The sequence below is a fragment of the Zonotrichia leucophrys genome, chromosome 12 (assembly GCF_028769735.1).
Source record: "Zonotrichia leucophrys gambelii isolate GWCS_2022_RI chromosome 12, RI_Zleu_2.0, whole genome shotgun sequence".
NCBI classification, from domain to species: domain Eukaryota; kingdom Metazoa; phylum Chordata; class Aves; order Passeriformes; family Passerellidae; genus Zonotrichia; species Zonotrichia leucophrys.
In genome coordinates this window covers 2,193,302-2,210,772 of record NC_088182.1, presented here as the reverse complement: position 1 = coordinate 2,210,772, position 17,471 = coordinate 2,193,302, and the positions used below count along the sequence as shown (strand labels likewise).

General features: G+C 43.1%; 1 protein-coding gene across 2 annotated transcripts in view; it reads left to right on the top strand.

The window, feature by feature from the left end:
- Positions 1–16,615, top strand: part of CNTN6 (contactin 6) — a 131,788-nt gene extending 115,173 nt beyond the window's left edge. For both annotated transcript variants that reach the window (XM_064724073.1, XM_064724072.1), the window contains exons 14-23: positions 17–134; positions 942–1,100; positions 1,193–1,342; positions 5,320–5,390; positions 7,525–7,759; positions 8,259–8,374; positions 9,969–10,155; positions 14,406–14,518; positions 15,231–15,399; positions 16,066–16,615. In XM_064724073.1, the coding sequence (XP_064580143.1) occupies positions 17–134; positions 942–1,100; positions 1,193–1,342; positions 5,320–5,390; positions 7,525–7,759; positions 8,259–8,374; positions 9,969–10,155; positions 14,406–14,518; positions 15,231–15,399; positions 16,066–16,199 (1,452 nt within the window). In that variant the 3' untranslated portion in view covers positions 16,200–16,615. The remainder of the gene's footprint in view (positions 1–16; positions 135–941; positions 1,101–1,192; positions 1,343–5,319; positions 5,391–7,524; positions 7,760–8,258; positions 8,375–9,968; positions 10,156–14,405; positions 14,519–15,230; positions 15,400–16,065) is intronic.
- The last annotated feature ends 856 nt before the right edge of the window (positions 16,616–17,471 follow it).

Sequence of the window (17,471 nt, the reverse complement as noted above, 5' to 3'; positions counted from 1 at the left end):
TTTTTAATCTCTCCAGGAATCTTCTGGGGATTTGATGATAAGAAATATTCAGCTGCATCATTCTGGGAAATATGTGTGCATGGTGCAAACTTCTTTAGACAGTCAATCTGCAACAGCAGATATAATTGTGAGAGGTATGTCTGTAAGGGAGACACACTTATCTTCTAGAGGAATTAGGAATTCTTAACATCAGCTGTTGTTTAAATGATTCCTAGGATGTCAATTCCAAATCTCATTAGTGAAATGCTCTCTTTCTTTTACTCTTGGCCCCAAAATCGTGGCCAGCATGGTCCTGGTGTTCAGCCAACCCAGGGGAACCTCTGCAGTTCTGCCCTGGTGTCTTTGGCAAAAATTTTGGGCTACACAGATGGGAGGGAAATCCTTTAATTTCAGCAGTGTTTTTGTTTCCTTCAGGCATCTCTGGGTCACTGTGCAGGCTGGGAAAATCAAAATACCTCATTCCTTTCCCCTATTTGGAGATAATACAAAATAATATTTTCTAACTCAGCTTTTTACTGCCAGCAGTGAGGAAATGCTGTCATGGGAGCAGGTCTGTAAACCCTAGGAGAAATCAGAAACTTGTGTAGTGCACCATCCTGCATTCCTTCTGAACCTCAGTCTTGACTGAATTCAGTAGGAATTCTCAGACTGTTCAATGGTTCAACAAAAGACAACACCGGGTGCCTTTCTTTGTCAGACACAAAGAAGAAATCATTCCTTTGTTTGTAGTTTTCATGTTAGCGACGTCAAGACATTAATTTTCCTGACTCATAAAAATGTAATCCAGGCATGGAGCCATCATTTAGGGATTGTGCAGCTTTTATGACACTGCAGCTTCATGAATAATTCCTCTGAGTTGAGAAAGTAAGAGTTGCCCAACCCATTCCAGCGGTGAATCTTCTCTTCCCAATACCTTCCTCTTAAAATGCTGATCGTGTCAGGCCCTCCAGGTCCACCAGAAGATGTTAAAGTTGAACATGTTTCTAGCACAACTGCTGGCTTATCCTGGAAGCCTGGAGCAGATAACAACAGCCCAGTGCAGATCTACAGTGTCCAGACCAGGACTCCCTTCTCGGTGGGATGGCAGGCAGTCGCCACAGGTGAGCAATCCAGGACTTGCCTTGGAATTTTTATTTTGTGTGTACCATTAATTACCTCAAAAACCCATTGATGGTGTCATGTTTGCCTTCAGCTCCCGAGGTCATTAATGGCAGGACTCTCAAGGCCACCGTGGTGGATTTAAGCCCCTGGGTTGAGTACGAGTTCCGCGTGGTCGCCAGCAACAGCGTTGGGATCGGGGAGCCCAGCAGGCCTTCAGCTCTCCTGAAAACCAAAGCAGCAGGTGAGGCCCTGCTTCCTGCCAGGCTTTTCCAGCTCCCAGCTGTGGGAATTTCACTGCAGCAGAGCCACTCATTCCTACAGGGTTATTTACCCAATTCCACGGGCAGGGATCCAGCGTGTTCCATGAGAACGCGTTACTGGATGGGACTTGGGGCAACCTGGGATTGATGTCTCAGGTTTAGCTTTTGTATTTTCAGATTCTGAGCTGCTTTAGAGTGTGGGTCTGGGCTTCATATCAGGGCATGGTGAGCTCTCTTCACAGAGTAGGGAGACAAAACAATTCCTTCTCTAGCTTGGGACAAAAGGCAAATGATCCAAATCTCAGCCCCAGAGCACAAACACCGTGGGCTGGAGAGAGAAAAACAAGCAGGGTGGGACTGCCTGGGCTAAAGCTGGGATGGGACAATGAACTGCAAGGTGCAAATGGAGCAGAACTTATAAAAGTGAGACTGGTTGTGACTGGTTGTCCATTTTGGGACCATTTTGGTTCATCTTGGGTGCAGCCCTGGCTGGGCTCTTGTGCTGCCCAAGGTGGATCCATTAAGGATATCCTTTTAATAAATCCCCTTTATTCTGTAACTCCATCCAGCCTCTGCTCTAGGGCAGCCTGCACAGGGCATCAGGACAGTGGAAGGTGTCCCTGCCCATGGCAGGGGTGGGACTGAATGAGCTTTAAGGTCCCTTCCAACCCAAACCGTTCTGACATTCCATGATAAAAGCTGGAGTTATCCTATGTTCTTCCCTTTGATCAACCTTTCACTCATGCAATTGCGGAGAACAATTTTTGTTCTCCCAATTAAATCCAAGTTTTTACCCTGCTCAGGGACTTGCACATCAAGTGATAACTCCACTCTCTGAGTGTCCCTTGGCTGCAGAGGTATTTGATATCTGAGCATCAGGAGGAGCAGGATAATTTTAACTCTGGATATTGGATGAAATAAATGACAGCATCCAAAGCCCAGTGAAACCAACAGCTTCTACTGGCTCCAGAGTGGAATATTTTCTGTCTGTCTGTCTGACCTTTACTCATGTATCTTCTGGGACTTGGCACCTCAGGGGAAGCTGCCTCATTCCTGGGTGACCAACACTGTCAGTCCTTTGACCTGCTCAGTTTGGTACAATTTATTTGCAGCCCAAACCTTTGGTTTGTTTTATGTTCCTCCCAGCTCCCTGCTTATCAACTGTCTCCCACCTATAAAATCAGTGTTTATGGGATGGAAAGCAGTAAAATGGAAGCAGCTTTTACAATCCACTTTCTCTTCTCTGTTTATCTCATTTGCCGAGCTCTGAAGTTTGGCAAGCTGCATTTCAGGACAGAACTCAAAATACAGTATTGTACATTATACAGAAAAAAACACGTTTCTTTTAGAATGTGGAATCCATTTATTTCTGGGGAATAGAATCCCAGAATGGTTTGGATTGGTAGGGACCTTAAAGACCATCTAGTTCCAACCCCAGCACCTTCCAGAGGAGGTCAGATTTTTTAAATTTCCCAGCAGAGTATCTCAAATGAATATTCTCCATTACATGATTGATCACAAAGACCAAATTAATCTTGAGAATGTTTTTGTGGCTGTTACCACCGTGGGGCTTTGTAAAGTGGGATATTCAAAACCAGACAGGCAGTGAAAGCTTTCATCTTTTAAAGCTTTTATTTATTTATTTCTTAGAGGGATTCACAAGACTGGGGCAACGAGGAGAAAGAAACAATAAAATTATTGTTATTTATCATGGCAATAACACAAGGAAGATTATTTCTGTGCTCTGTAGCACTGTCTGAAGTTTAACAAAAGAGACAGAAAGACTCACTTCAGGTTTTAGCTGCTTAACTCCTTCACTGCTGCAAACCCCTGTCTCCAAATGTTGCAGTGCAGTGGGACAATATTGGCTTTTATTAATATTTTAGTCAGAATAGGAACCTGAAATCGGCAGGGCAGTGTGGACAGCAAACACATGGCCAGGAAAGGGTGAATTTGAGCTGTTGTAATAACTATTTTGGCAGCTAAAATCTGAGCATTAGTAGATTTGTGAATGCAAATGAGCCACTGTTCATTTCATTAAAATGGAGCTGAGAATTAATTGAGCCTCTGTTGGTGCACTCAGCTGTAAATTTTCATCTGTTTCTCAACTCCGACCCAGTTGAGGCTCTGCTGAGCCGCAGCACAAAATTCTCCCCTTGCAAATGTACAAGTACCAAACACATTTAACACATGAGCTAATTGAGCATCACTTGGTTCATGAAACAGTGAAACACCAGGCTTGAGAGTTTGTTTTGCTGTTTCCATGCCGTTCTTGTCAGTCTGAGATTGTTTGCCTCTGATGCGCCCAAAGACATTGATTGTGAGTGACAAAAATGAACAGCCCTGTGAAACCCTCCAGGAGAGCCCAGGCTGTTTGCTCTCAGACTCACTCTTATGGCTGCACAGCAAAATTATTCTGAAATTCCTCCCATTTCTAGAGGATATTTATTTATACATGGACTAGAATCTGGAAATTATATATAATTCATATATTTAATTATAGATAAATTATATTATGGGTTGGCGTCAGTTTCTGTGAACTTTAAGCACTGTTGCTTTTATTGCCACCCTTGGAGCTGGGTTAATGCATTTGTCAATGGGAAGGACAAGCAGATTTGGTAAAATTTGCCCAAAATCTCTGGGAAAAAAGGTTTCTGAGATGCAAACATCCCTCCTATTTCTCACCCTACACATCATCTTTTCAGACAGTGAGAGCTGAATGAGGACAATGACAAAACAATCTTGAAATTTCTGAAAATAAGATTTGAAGATGGTACCACTAAATGTCCTGTAGAGGGTTCCTGTCTCTGCCCATTCCAGGGATGTCCTCTTCTCTTACACTTCTCCAGCAGCTGAAAAAGAATATGATATCATGGAACCATAGAATGGGTTGGGTTGGAAGGGACCTTAAAGAAGAAATATAAAGCAAGTGGCAGGAAATGCTGATATTGTCTTTGGCTCTCCACCATGAGCCCCTTCAACGTCAACAAAGTCCCCTGATCTCAGTCCTGTACCTCTCACACACCTGTGGAATGCTGGAGAAATCCAACTCTCATCAACCAACTTTTGGGTACCTATAGTCTTGGGAGAAGGAGAAAAGCAATTTGTGAGTTTTGAATTCACTAAGATAAGCATACAACCAATTAAAAAAATTAATATATTGCTCCAACAACATGTTTACTGAACAAATGCGTAATTAGTAAATCAGTAGTGTTGCAGCTACAGTCTGAATGGAACATCATTTTGCCAATTAGTTGATGAGGCATAATAATGTCAGATACTTGATGCTCCCAGTTCTTTAATTAATTTTTTGAACCAGGGTACTCATGTATCAAATTCATCTATGGCTTCAGCCTCAGAAAACGTGTAAACATCATTTCATTTCATTTCAAATGGGCTGCTGTGCAATGTAATCCCTGTTCCACTGTTGAGAGGCTGCAGGTGAGGTAGGAAATGCTTGGATCACCCCCTTGGAAAGACCTCCAGGATCTCTGAGTCCAACATTTGGCTGACCAGAGCTGGACACAGCACTGGAGGTGTGGCCTTAGCAGAGGGACAATGACTGCCCTGCTCCTGTGGCCACACCATTGCTGATCCAGGCTGGGTGACCTCGGGCTTCCTCCCCACCTGGGCGCACCTGGCCTCATCTTCAGCACCCCCAGGTCCTTTTTTTGCTGAGCCACTTTCCAGACACTCTTCCCTCACCTTGGAGTGCTCCATGGGGCTGTTCTCAATGGTTTATGTGGTTTATGGTTTATGACCCAAGAACAGGACCCTGCACTTACCTTGTTGAGCCTCACAACGCTGGATCCAGCCTGCCCATATCCACACTCCCACCCAAATTAGTGCCAGCTGTGAACTTTCTGAGGCCCAGATCAGCTGTAAAGACACTAAACAGGGCTGGCCCCAAAGCTGAGCCTTGGGGAAGCTGCAAACTCCAACCTCTTTTCTCCTCCAGTTCCCGTGGTGGCACCCACGAACATCGGCGGAGGAGGAGGGAGCCGCTCCGAGCTCGTCATCACATGGGAGGTAATTCTGAGCTCACTGAACCTCAGCTGTCCAACAGGGATAAATCTGTGGGTGAAACCACAGCCCTGCTGAAATCCAAAGGCTTTTGGTCACCGGCTTTGGTCGAGCCTGGATTTCACCCTGGATGTGGAGAGCAAACAGCCTGTAAGATATACAGCAAGTTTTCTGTGTTATAGGGAACAATTTGTGAAAATAAACAGTTTAAGAGGCATGTTGTAAAGATGTTTAGAAGTCTGCATAACCCTCTTATCTCCATTGTACAGGAGGTGCTTAACACACTAATCTGCTTGGCCATTTTCTGCATTTACATTTTTCCTACTTTTGTTTACATGTTTTCCATTCTGGAACACTGTGCTGACAAGACATATCCTATTATGCGTTAAAGGAGATGAGCCCTTTAATTCTGCAGCACTCCAGCGAGAGCAGAGAATACACATTTCCAGAGCAGTTAATGCCAGACAAGTTGCAAAGGGTGAGTGCAGGTCATTTCAGAGAGTAGAAAGTGAGTGCTGTGGGAAGGAGCCTCCTTTTCCAGCCTCCCAGCAGCTTCCCACAGGCACTGGGATGAAGGCAGGCAGCCTCTGGCAAAGCCTGGGAAGTGATGGGGTAGGTGCTTGGTCAAAAAAGTGAAAAATCAGATCAAAAGAAATTTTTAAAAATCCCCACTAGATAAATAACATTGCTGATGTTTTCCCTCCCCGTGCTGCAAACAGAGTGAAATTCCACTTTCCCTGAACTAAGTTTTCCTCCATCTGCACCTTTCACTCTTTTGTTTCATTTTCTCCTCTTTGGGAGGAGAAGAACATGAAAATAGAAAACAACCTGAGAGGTCTCAATCAAATTATTCTGTTGGACTCTGTATTATGTCCCGGAAAACAATCAGAAGAAATCATAATTATGGCCAGCAAACAACATTGAACACGACTCTGCGGCTTTCTGTGATGAACTCACTAAATGTCTTGATTAAATCTGAGGTCACAGAAGCCTCAAAAACAAATTAAATGCTCTAGAAAGTAGCTTCGACTCCTATAAATCCCCAGTGAGGCACCATCTCTCACATTTAACTCTCTCAGGGCTGGAAAAGAGATGGAAAATGGAATATTGGGTGTTGGTAAAACACTGAAGGAAATACATGTGTTACAAATGCCAGGGCAGGCTTATTATCAGGATTTTTATTATTAGAATTAGAAGGAATTTATGATAAAAATAACATAAGTGCCCTGAAGTGTTCTGAAGTGCTTCCAGATTTCCCCCATCATCTCACACGGTTTGTGCTCCCAAGAGTTTGCAGAAGATGTTGGGGTCAGCACTCAGGTCCTGACCCTTTTTCTGTCTTTTTGCACCATTTTCCATGCCTGCTTTTCCATGCCCCTTCCTTTCATGCAAGACTCCGAAATAAATGCAGTCTTACTGAGAAACACTTCCTTTCTCCATTTAATCCTGATTTTATTTCATAAATGTCCTCTTGCTTGGAGAATGTGGAAGTATTTTTATCCATGAAAAACCAAACTTCATGCTGGACACGGTGTTGCTGTAATTGCCTTTTCAGTTTGAGCCTTTCATACGTATCTTGACATGAGATTTTATTAATAGAAACATTAATTTTGCCATGTTGACTTGCAGGAACATTTCTGTTCTGAGAACTTAAATAAGAATATGTTCATGCACTTGAGGCTTTTTCCTTGCTGAAAAAAATACATCAGTACTGTACTCAGAGGCAGGCAATTATACAACTGACACACATTTCTTTGTATACATTTGTTCCTTCCCAGCTCTTTTTTTCCTTTAAAATAATTTATTTAAAATTAGCATTCCTATGCCCCTTTGGGGAAAGGAAAAAATCTACAAGCTACAACTTGTACTGAGTGAAATGCTTTTAATTTTGCAAACTTCATGCCTGAAAGAGACAACTTTAATGGAGCTGATCAGATCTTTTGTTTCTAAATTGATTGCCCCGATAGATTTATTATTTTGATTTTTATTTCAATATTACATTGACGGATGGGACAAACATTATTATCTTCTCCAAGGCACAGCCAACTAAATCAATAGCACTAAAATACAGTCAGGGACTGAAGATTCAATTAAAACTGTGGATACATGCAAACCTTTATTGACTGCCTTGTCACCACAGCCGGTGTCAGAAGAGCTCCAGAACGGGGAAGGTTTTGGCTACGTCGTCATGTTCCGTCCCCTTGGCTCCACAACCTGGACCAAAGCTGTGGTGGCCTCGGTGGAATCCAGCAAATACATTTATAGGAACGAGAGCATCACACCCCTGTCTCCTTTCGAGGTCAAAGTTGGTGTCTACAACAACGAGGGAGAAGGGACCCTGAGCTCCATTTCCATCATCTACTCAGGAGAGGATGGTAACACGAGTTACTCTTATGGGAATGGGTGTGTGACAGCAAGAGGTGACAGATATGGTCAGCCAGATCTCACAGGGTTTTTAAGGGCCCTGCCCAAACCTGCTAATTGGATATTTACAATAGACATGAGGCAAGAGATGGGGATCTGAACTAAAAATAGCAAGGGGCAAATTTTTAGAATGATTTTCAGCACAGGGCCTGTTTTGACTAATTTGTCCCCAAGGTGCTCCTGCTGAGTATATTGGGAAAACTGGGAGCCATTCAAAGGTGTTGCTCTCAGAGGGTTTGGTTCCTCAGACCACTCAGTGTGGCTGATCTCTGAAAACCTGCTCCAGCAGACAGGGAATGGACAATTCTGAGAGCAGGTTTTGCTGACATCCCTCCATAAGCGGAGAGCAAACCTCATGGTTACACCAGGGGCTCTTCCTGCTGTTTCCCCTCCCTTGCACTGTCCCTGTGGTCACAGCGTGTCTCAGCAGCTCTGTTCTCCCTGTCCCAGAGCCACAGATGGCCCCGGCGGGCGCCTCAGCGCTGAGTGTGTCGGCGGCGGTGGTGGAGGTGTCCTGGCTGCCCATCCCCTGGAACCGGCACACGGGCAGGGTGCTGGGCTACGAGGTGAGGGACTGGGATATGAGGTGAGGGGCTGGGATATGAGGTGAGGGACTGGGATATGAGGTGAGGGACTGGGCTATGAGGTGAGGGGCTGGGATATGAGGTGAGGGGCTGGGCTATGAGGTGAGGGACTGGGCCATGAGGTGAGGGGCTGGGCTATGAGGTGAGGGGCTGGGATATGAGGTGAGGGGCTGGGATATGAGGTGAGGGACTGGGCTATGAGGTGAGGGACTGGGCTATGAGGTGAGGGGCTGGGCTATGAGGTGAGGGGCTGGGATATGAGGTGAGGGGCTGGGATATGAGGTGAGGGACTGGGCTATGAGGTGAGGGGCTGGGATATGAGGTGAGGGACTGGGATATGAGGTGAGGTGCTGGGCCATGAGGTGAGGGGCTGGGCTATGAGGTGAGGTGCTGGGCCATGGGCTGACAGGCCTTGAAGTTGTCCCTTTCCTCTCCAGAATCCTTTTGGCCTTCTGGTTCCTCCTCCCAGTTAACAAACTGCTGCTTCCAAGAGCATGGAGATCTTCCCCTGGCTCTCATGAGCAGCAAGCCACCTGAGATAATCGGGAGGGTTTATAGCCCAGAACTGCAGCTCTGTCACAGACTTTCTGTGTTCAGATCTGGGGACAGGCACAGGAGGCACTGCTGACAGAGCAGGGCAGGATAAATGTGCTCCAGAACTACCCAGAGCTTGTGCTGTGGTGCACTGAAAGGCTTTTAACTTCTCCTTCCTCTTAATAAAATCATTTAGGTTGGAAAATACCTTTAAGACCATCAGGTCCAACCATTAGCTCAAACATTTGAAGAGGGCAGTGGAGGAGTCCGTATCCCTGCAGGAATTTAAAAGCCCTATGGATGTGGCACTTGGGGACGTGGTTTAGTGCTGGCTGAGTTAATGGTTGGACTTAAAGATATTTTCCAGCCCAAATGATTCCATGATTTTAGGATTAAGTACTGTCAGATATCATGCCTGGTCATTTTATTTGCATAGTGAAGCAATTTCTTTTTTTCTTTCTTTTTGTTTATTTGTTTTTTGTTTGTTTGGTTTTTTTTGAATTTGAACATAAGAGGAAAACAAGTCAAAAACACTTTAAATTCTATGCTACCACTGCAAGGTACAAATGAAGGTAGTAAGAGTCATGTACAGTCCAAAAACCTTCCTAAATCAATTACTCAATGAAAAAAAATAGCAAGTCTAAGTAGGTGTCACTGAATCAAAACTAGAGCCAGGATACAAAATAATTAAAAACCTTTTAGATGATTGAGATAAATGCTCTTTTGTGTCTCTTAAGGTTTTTTTCATTGTGTTCAACCATAAAACCAACAAAGCTTTTATCATTCCTTACCTTATCAAAGGTTTCCTTCTGGACATCTGTAAGTTTAAGGATTTCATTTAGTTCCTTAATTGGGATTCAGTCTCTGAAATGTTATTGCTTCTCTATAAATATTCATGCCTGGGTTTACATCCTGCTAGATTGGAGTACAAAAAAAATTCCTGTATTCCTCGAAATCGTCCTTGTCAGCATGTCTGCTTCCCAGCCAAGCCTCTAATTGCTGGAACACAATGAATTGCCTGTTCTTTGTTCTCGCTTTTTAGGTTTTATATTGGATAGATGATCCCAAGGAAAGCACAGCTGGGAAGGTCAGAGTCAGTGGGAATGTGACAGCCAAAAACATCACGGGCCTGAGAGCTAACACGGTGTATTTTGCAGCAGTGCGAGCCTACAACACTGCGGGGACGGGGCCCTCCAGCACCCCCGTTAATGTCACCACCAAAAAATCCCGTGAGTATTGGATCTGGCACAACAAGGGTGTCACTTTTGTGCTGAGAATGACACAGGAACGGATGAGGGGCAGGATTGTAGGAAGAGCAAAAGAAGGTTTTATTCAAGAGAACCGCGTGGTTTCTATAGAGTGAAATGATAGATTCTATTTGTTTGGTTAGTTAACAAAAACACCTTTTTCATACAATTCCAGGGAATTGTATGAATTGAGAAGAACAGAAAGACAAAGTAAAAAAACACTCCCTGTAGACTGTTTTTACTTAACAAGTTATCACACCTTTACATCTCCTTGAAAGTTCTCCCAAGCCGCTGCGAGAGACGTTTGCCATTGCTCTCTCTGTCCCATGGCTTCCCCACAAGGGTCCCAAATTCCCAGCTGGGACAGGCACATCCCAGCTCCCCATGACCCATCCCTGCCAAAGGCTTCAACAGCTAGGAAAACTAAATCCCAAATTTCTTCATGAGTCAGACAACAAAATCTGTGACTGAGAAACTTCCTCTGGTCCTAAATCAGTGCCCACGAGGGAGGATTTCTGGAACAGCAGCCCCCTTGCTTCCAGGGGATTCCAGAGGTGCAGAGCCAATAAAGGAGGGAAGTCCAACAGGTCAGACAAGAGATTCTGGGGTGAGGCTGTGTTGGTTTGGGGGTTTCAAAGGAAGCTGTTGAATGCACCAAATACAGAGGGGTTTTCACACCTCTGAACTTTGCACTGCAGAGCTCAGCATAAGGGATATATTGATACAAACACAATTTAGGTTTTTTGGGGTTTTTAAAATTAATACTAAAAGTAAAGCCCTCTGCTGTTTTGTTTTCCTTGGAATCTATTTTCCCAGTAAATTATTGATCAGTACTTTAGCATAAAAGGGAAATATTTCTCCTGAGTTTCACCAATTTTTCCTCTTTTCTATATGCTGTTCCATGCCATTGCTCCAAGTGCAAGATAGGAACAACTTGTAGAATGAGTTAATTGATTTTTAATTGCCACAAACCCAATATTTATTGTAAATAAAACAATGAAAAATAAATCCAGAGAAGATATTTCTGAAGGGCTCAAACAGGACCCATCCCTGGAATTGTCCAAGACCAGGTTGGACGAGGCTTGGAAAAACCTGGGATGGTGGAAGGTGTCTGTGACCATGAATGAAATGAAATTTAAGTGCTATTCCAACCAAACCATTCTGTGATTTCATTACTTTCATCACAGTCCATTTTTCAATAGAAAATAGATTCATATCTGGGAATTCTTCCCTCTATTCCTATGTGCATCTGAATGAAAGACAAGTTAAAGACATGGCAGTCAAATGACAAAACATAGAAGGAATAAATTTGCTTTTGTTTTACATCTACTTTATCTTCTGTCAAATTCAGGATTGTGCTAATGGTTCATTTAAAAATTAAAGTCAAAATAACCTTTTTAATATTTAAATATATAGATTAAAATTTCAAGCTCTGTCTGGGGAAGATGCAAGCGCTTGCAATAAGAGAAGAGATAATATGTCAAGAGAATATAAACAATGTGCATCTGGAGCAGGAGATGGAGCTCCAAAGTAATAGCTCTGTCTTCCTGCTCAGCATCCAGCATTCCTGCATTCTGCTCATCCCATTATTGCAGGGACTCAGCAGAGCTGAAATGATCCTTCTGCCAAAGAGGTGCAATTCTGATTGAAGTGTTCTTCTCGAAGATCGATGTAAGGTCCAAGGTGACATCCTGGGTTCAGTTAAAAGTACTTAGGGAGGTGGAATTGAGGTCCTCAAACCATGGACATGGCTCCATAAAGAGCTGTTCTCTGCTGGTTTTTTAATTGTATGGCATGGATTGCAGAAATTCCTCTTCCTCTTTCCTCTTCCCCTTCTTTCCCTCTTCCTTTTCTATTCAACTTCCATCTCCTTCTCCTCCTCCTTCTCCTTCTCCTCCTCCTTCTCCTTCTCCTTCTCCTTCTCCTCCTCCTTCTCCTCCTCTTCCTCCTTCCTCCTCTCCTCCTCCTCTCCTTCCTCCTCTTCTCCTTCTCCTTCTCCTTCCTCCTCTCTCCTTCTCCTTCCTCCTTCTCCTCCTCCCCCTCTTCCTCCTCCTCCTCCTCTTCTCCTCCTCCTCCTCCTCCTCTCTCCTCCTCCTCCTTCTCCTTCTCTCCTCCTCCTCCTCTCCTCTCCCTTCTCCTTCCTCCTTCTCCTTCTCCTTCTCCTCCTCCTCCTCTCCTTCTCCTTCCTTCTCCTTCTCTCCTCCTTCTCCTTCTCCTTCTCCTTCCTCTCTCCTTCCTCCTCCTCTCTCCTTCTCCTCTCCTTCTCCTTCTCCTTCCTTCTCCTTCTCTCCCTTCTCCTTCTCCTTCTCCTCCTTCTCCTTCCTCCTCTCTCCTCCTCCTCCTCCTCCTCCTCTCTCTCCTCTCCTCCTTCTCCTTCCTTCTCTTCTCCTTCTCCTTCTCCTTCTCCTCTCTCCTCCTCTCCTCTCCTCCTCCTCTCCTCTCCTCTCCTTCTCCTTCTCCTCCCTTTTCCTTCTCCTTCTCCTTCTCCTTCTCCTTCTCCTTCTCTTCTCCTTCTCCTCTCTTCTCCTCTCCTTCTCCTTTCCCTTTTCTCTCTTCCTCTTCTTTTTTCTCTCCTCTTCTTTTCCCCTTACAAATAGATACATATACACCCAAAATATATCAATATTACATATAGATACTGGAAATACTTGCATGGATAAACCTCAGCACAGTACAGCAACAAAGCCAAGTGTTACCTAAACCATGGCAATAACACCAGCACCTCAATGAACGTAAGCAGATATTTGGGATTTCTATTGTTCTTGACAGCATTGATTACAAGGAATTAATTGAGGAAATAATCTGCCAATCTCAGATCTGGAACTGCTTGGTTTTGCTAGCAGATATTCCTGTGGATTTGGGAAAGTGCTCTTATCATTTATTCTGGTTTCCGCCTGGGAAAAAAATCCAGATAATTTTGTTTTGCAAATCCTCCTGTGGTGGTTTTTCAGCCCCAAGATCATGAATTAAGATAGCTTTGAGTTTCTATGTCAAAAAGCTTTGGTCAAAGCTATAATTCACCCATTTTTGAGTGATTTCAAACCTCTTCAGAGTGCACAGCCAATGAAGTATCTGACATCCTTTGCCTCTTGTGACTATTTTGTTATCCAATTCCATATATAAAATGTTTCCTGAAAGCAACAAAGAGCTTTCAAGCCATATTTAAATAAATTTGCAGTTTGATATATGTGAGAGTAGATGAATGTCTTCAGAAAGAAATGAATCTTTCCCAGCACTGACAGTGTGGCTGATGGAAGGACACCCCTGGATATTCACCTGGGAGCTCCACCAACACCTCATTCCCTGCCAGAGGGATGGATTAAACTTCTCCAAAGCCACGAGGCAGATGGATATGAAACAGCAGCACCCATCCATTTGTTTTATCTCTGTGGGAAATGATAGAAATTATCACCAAATCAACTGCTCCTTCCATCACTCACCAACACGCAGCGGGGAAGAGAAGGATCCCAGAGTTAAACAATTTAGAATTAGGGCTGGAATGTGTTTCTCCAGCTCTCTCCTCATTTTTCCCTGTGTTTCAATCCTCCTTTCCTGTGCCACCAGGCAGCAGGGCCTGCAGGATGTGCCATGGAGCAGGAGAGAACGTGTTGGCCTAAATCTGAGCTCTGTTCAAAGGCTCAGCTCCACCCTCACATGTTCACACAGGATTCAATTCCAGTCACTTGTAGGCAAATTTTCAAAGTCCTCGCACTTAGGCATAAAAAGCCTTTGAAAAAGCTGCTCTCAGCCTATTGTGCTGAGAGTTTCTAAAATCCTACAATGTTTCATGGTGGATCACATGGAGACTTTCATGTGCAGCTCTTTGTAACCTGTCCTGGCTGATGGAAACCTTGGCTTCTGTGTTTGCTCTCAGTTTTAGCTTTTTCTGAGATCCAGACAGCAAAACAACCTCTAGGACATGGAAATACAGAGAGGAACAACATTTTCCTTCCACAAAATCTCTAAATGTAACTTGAACTGTCAGACACTGTCAGGCTGTGCCTAATTTTGCAAATGAAGCCTCACAGTAAGAGGTTCTGTGCTATGAATAGATCTTTATTCTGACTAATACCAGAGCAATGATGGACTGGAAAATGGTTTTTGCTCTTTTAGGTTGGAATCACCCAAGCATTTGCTACTCCCATATCAGCAGCTCATTCAGCTTCACTATGAAAATTAATACTCAGTTTATCTCGTTATTATCATAATCCTTGTTATTTCTTTTTCTAAAGCACCCAGTCAACCTCCAGCGAACATCGCCTGGAAGCTGACAAATTCCAAAATCTGCCTCAACTGGGAGCATGTGAAAACAATGGAGAATGAGTCTGAGGTGTTGGGCTACAAAGTAAGTGATTTCTTTATCTCATTAATCAGAAATTTTGGTGACAATACAGGTACAGGGGTTTGGTGGAAAGTGAGTGTTCATTACCTGGAACACTGATTTTTCTGGATTTATTGGGATGGTTGGCTGATGTTTACACAAATATTCACTGAGTAGGACTTTATCCCAACAGAAGGATTTTCTGTCCCCTCTCCTGTATTTCTCTTGTCCCCTTGTGATCTTACTTATCTAAAGTTTCTTGCTTTCATATCTCCAGGGAAGGAGTTGCACAAATGTATAAGGAATAGAGAACAGTCTTTGAAGCATTAAAGGCAGTCATAAACTACATTTAAACATTCTCACTCTCTGGCAGTTCATAAATGTACCTTTAAAAAAGAGGCTGAAAGATACTCACACAAAGATCTATGTATGAACCAAAAAGCCTTCCCATAAATCTGCTTTTAAAGGAAATACAAATTTATTTTAAAGTTTGGCTTTGCTGCAGAATTCTTTGATTATTCTCAGGTTCTAGGAAACCACCTGCTGTGGTACCCACCCCAAAATCCTGAAGAATTTATTCCCCTATTTAAATTGCTTTTAAAACCCTGCAGGATGCTGAGAGTGCTCGGAAAACTTTGGGACATTACAGAAGAATCATTCAGTCCCCCCCAAAAAACCCATTAAAACTTAAACCAAAATGAAAAAACTCTTGTTTTCCAATCCCTTTTCTGCTCAGATCCTGTACAGACAGAACAGGCAGAGCAAAGCCCATATCCTGGAGACAAACAACACTTCAGCTGAACTTCTGGTCCCGTTTGAAGAAGATTATCTCATCGAGATAAGAACCGTCAGCGATGGTGGCGATGGCAGCAGCAGTGAGGAAATTAGGATTCCAAAAATATCCAGTAAGTGAGAGAATTTCTTTTCCCCCTCTGAATGCTGTTGCATAAGAAGAAATCTGTGCCTCTAAGCACAACAGATTCCCAGATTGCCATAGGTGTCCTCCCTCCTGGTGCTTTTTGGTGCTGGCTCCTATAAATTTGTCTCTGATATTCTGACATTCATTAGAGGAGAGAGTGTTTTGCTCCACACCTTATTTTTACTGCAGGTCTCTGCTGCTGTGGCATGCAGAGCTCAGGGAAGGACACAGGAAAAAGATTTCTTGGGAAAGTCAAAGTTCTCACATATAATGTGGCTCTAAATCTGCCCTGGACAGAGATCTCAGCCCTGTCCCATGGCTGTGCTGGGGTGGGCCAGGATGCAGCCTCTGCTCTCATAAATCATTTATTATTCATAGAAAAGGGAGTATTTTTATATTTATATTCATAGTTTGTTTTGCAACAAAATAGTCAAACCCCTCTTGAATAAGACACCCATGGGAAAGGTGAGATGTTGATCCAAAACCCTACTCCACAAAATGGTCACTACAGTTTAATCAACAAATAAATAGAAATTACATCTGTGGATAATGTTTCATTTTGAAAAGAGAGCAGTGATTGCTGTTAAGCTAAAATGTAAAGAAAAACTAATTTCTGACACAGATTTACCTCTGTCTGTTTATATTTGAACAGGTTTAAGCTCTGGAGCAATGAAATTATCCCAAAGGATAAACCCTACATTGGCATCTGGGATCCTGCTGTTGGGTTCTGTTCTTCTAAACCCTTTTCCTTGCTGGTTCCAGCAATTCTCTGCCATGGACTTCTAAAAATAAAAGTGTAGATTTTATCTTAATTCTTCACCATAACCAACATTCCTGAGAAAAATCAGCACTGGGGAGGGGGAGGGAGGAGGAAGTGGTCTGTCATTAAGAAAATATTAGGCATCAAAATTCCATGAATTTTTAAAAATAGGCTTGGAAATGAAGGGGTAAATCAACATGCATTAATTAAACGGAGTGATGCCAAACCTAATTTGGGATTGACACGTGGGTGGTCTCAAATTTTCTCCGAGTAGTTGTTATTGGAACAGCATTTTAATGGAATGTCAACCTGTGCAAGCTGATGCCACGCAGGGGAGCAGGGATTTAAAACTCTTGTGATGTGGATATTATTTATCTCATGTTCTTCAATGTATCCTGTTAAAAAAACCCACTTTCAATTAAATAAAAGCTATTTGTTTACATTTTGCACTTGTCTGTATTAGAGGAGGTGTCATAAAACACATTATTTGAAGTATCCTGTGCTATTTTCTGCAGAAAAGGGGAATTTATAATAAAACTTATAAATAAAATGAGTCTCCTATGGACCAACCCAAAGCCCACTGAATTCCACAGGAAAAACTTTCAGTGGTTTCAGCAGGCCTTGAAGCAGAGCTGAAATAGCAGCACCTTTTATACCATCAGACACTTCACATATTCTCAAATCCATTTGAAAGGACTTTTCCGTGCACAGACTGTTCTGATCAGCACAACTTCCAGAGACACTGAATATTTTCTGAGGGAGAACTGAAGTCTAGCTGTCATTAAGCAGGATCAGATGCTCTCTCCTGATTTTGTTATTCTTTGCTGTGGCTTGAAAGTGTAGATTCATCTTTGAGTTGAGTGTGAAGGTAAATGAGAAGAACATTGATTTTCATCATCTTGAAATATAAATAAAAGCAGCTAATTAAGCCCTTCAATCTCCTGAGTCCCCAGAATGACAAATTAAACACCAGAGCTTGGCTTTCAACTCAGGAGATGCAGCTCAACACTTGAAGCCACGCTCCTGCCAGCTTCAACTACATCTGATAAAAGGTGTTCTTTGCCTGATATCATTACTGGGAAATCTTTTCTTCCTTCTCACTTTGCTCTGAAGTTTGTTTTCTTTTCCCCACTGTCAGATCCATGTTGTGTGATCTTTGTAAACATTTATAACTACAAGATAACCAAATAGCCCAAATATTTTTTAAAAGGGGACTGTTGGAATGGGGGCGAAGATGTGTCAGCACATGAATGAGTAAAAGAAGTTCAGCTGAGCATGGAAATCCTTCAAAGAACACA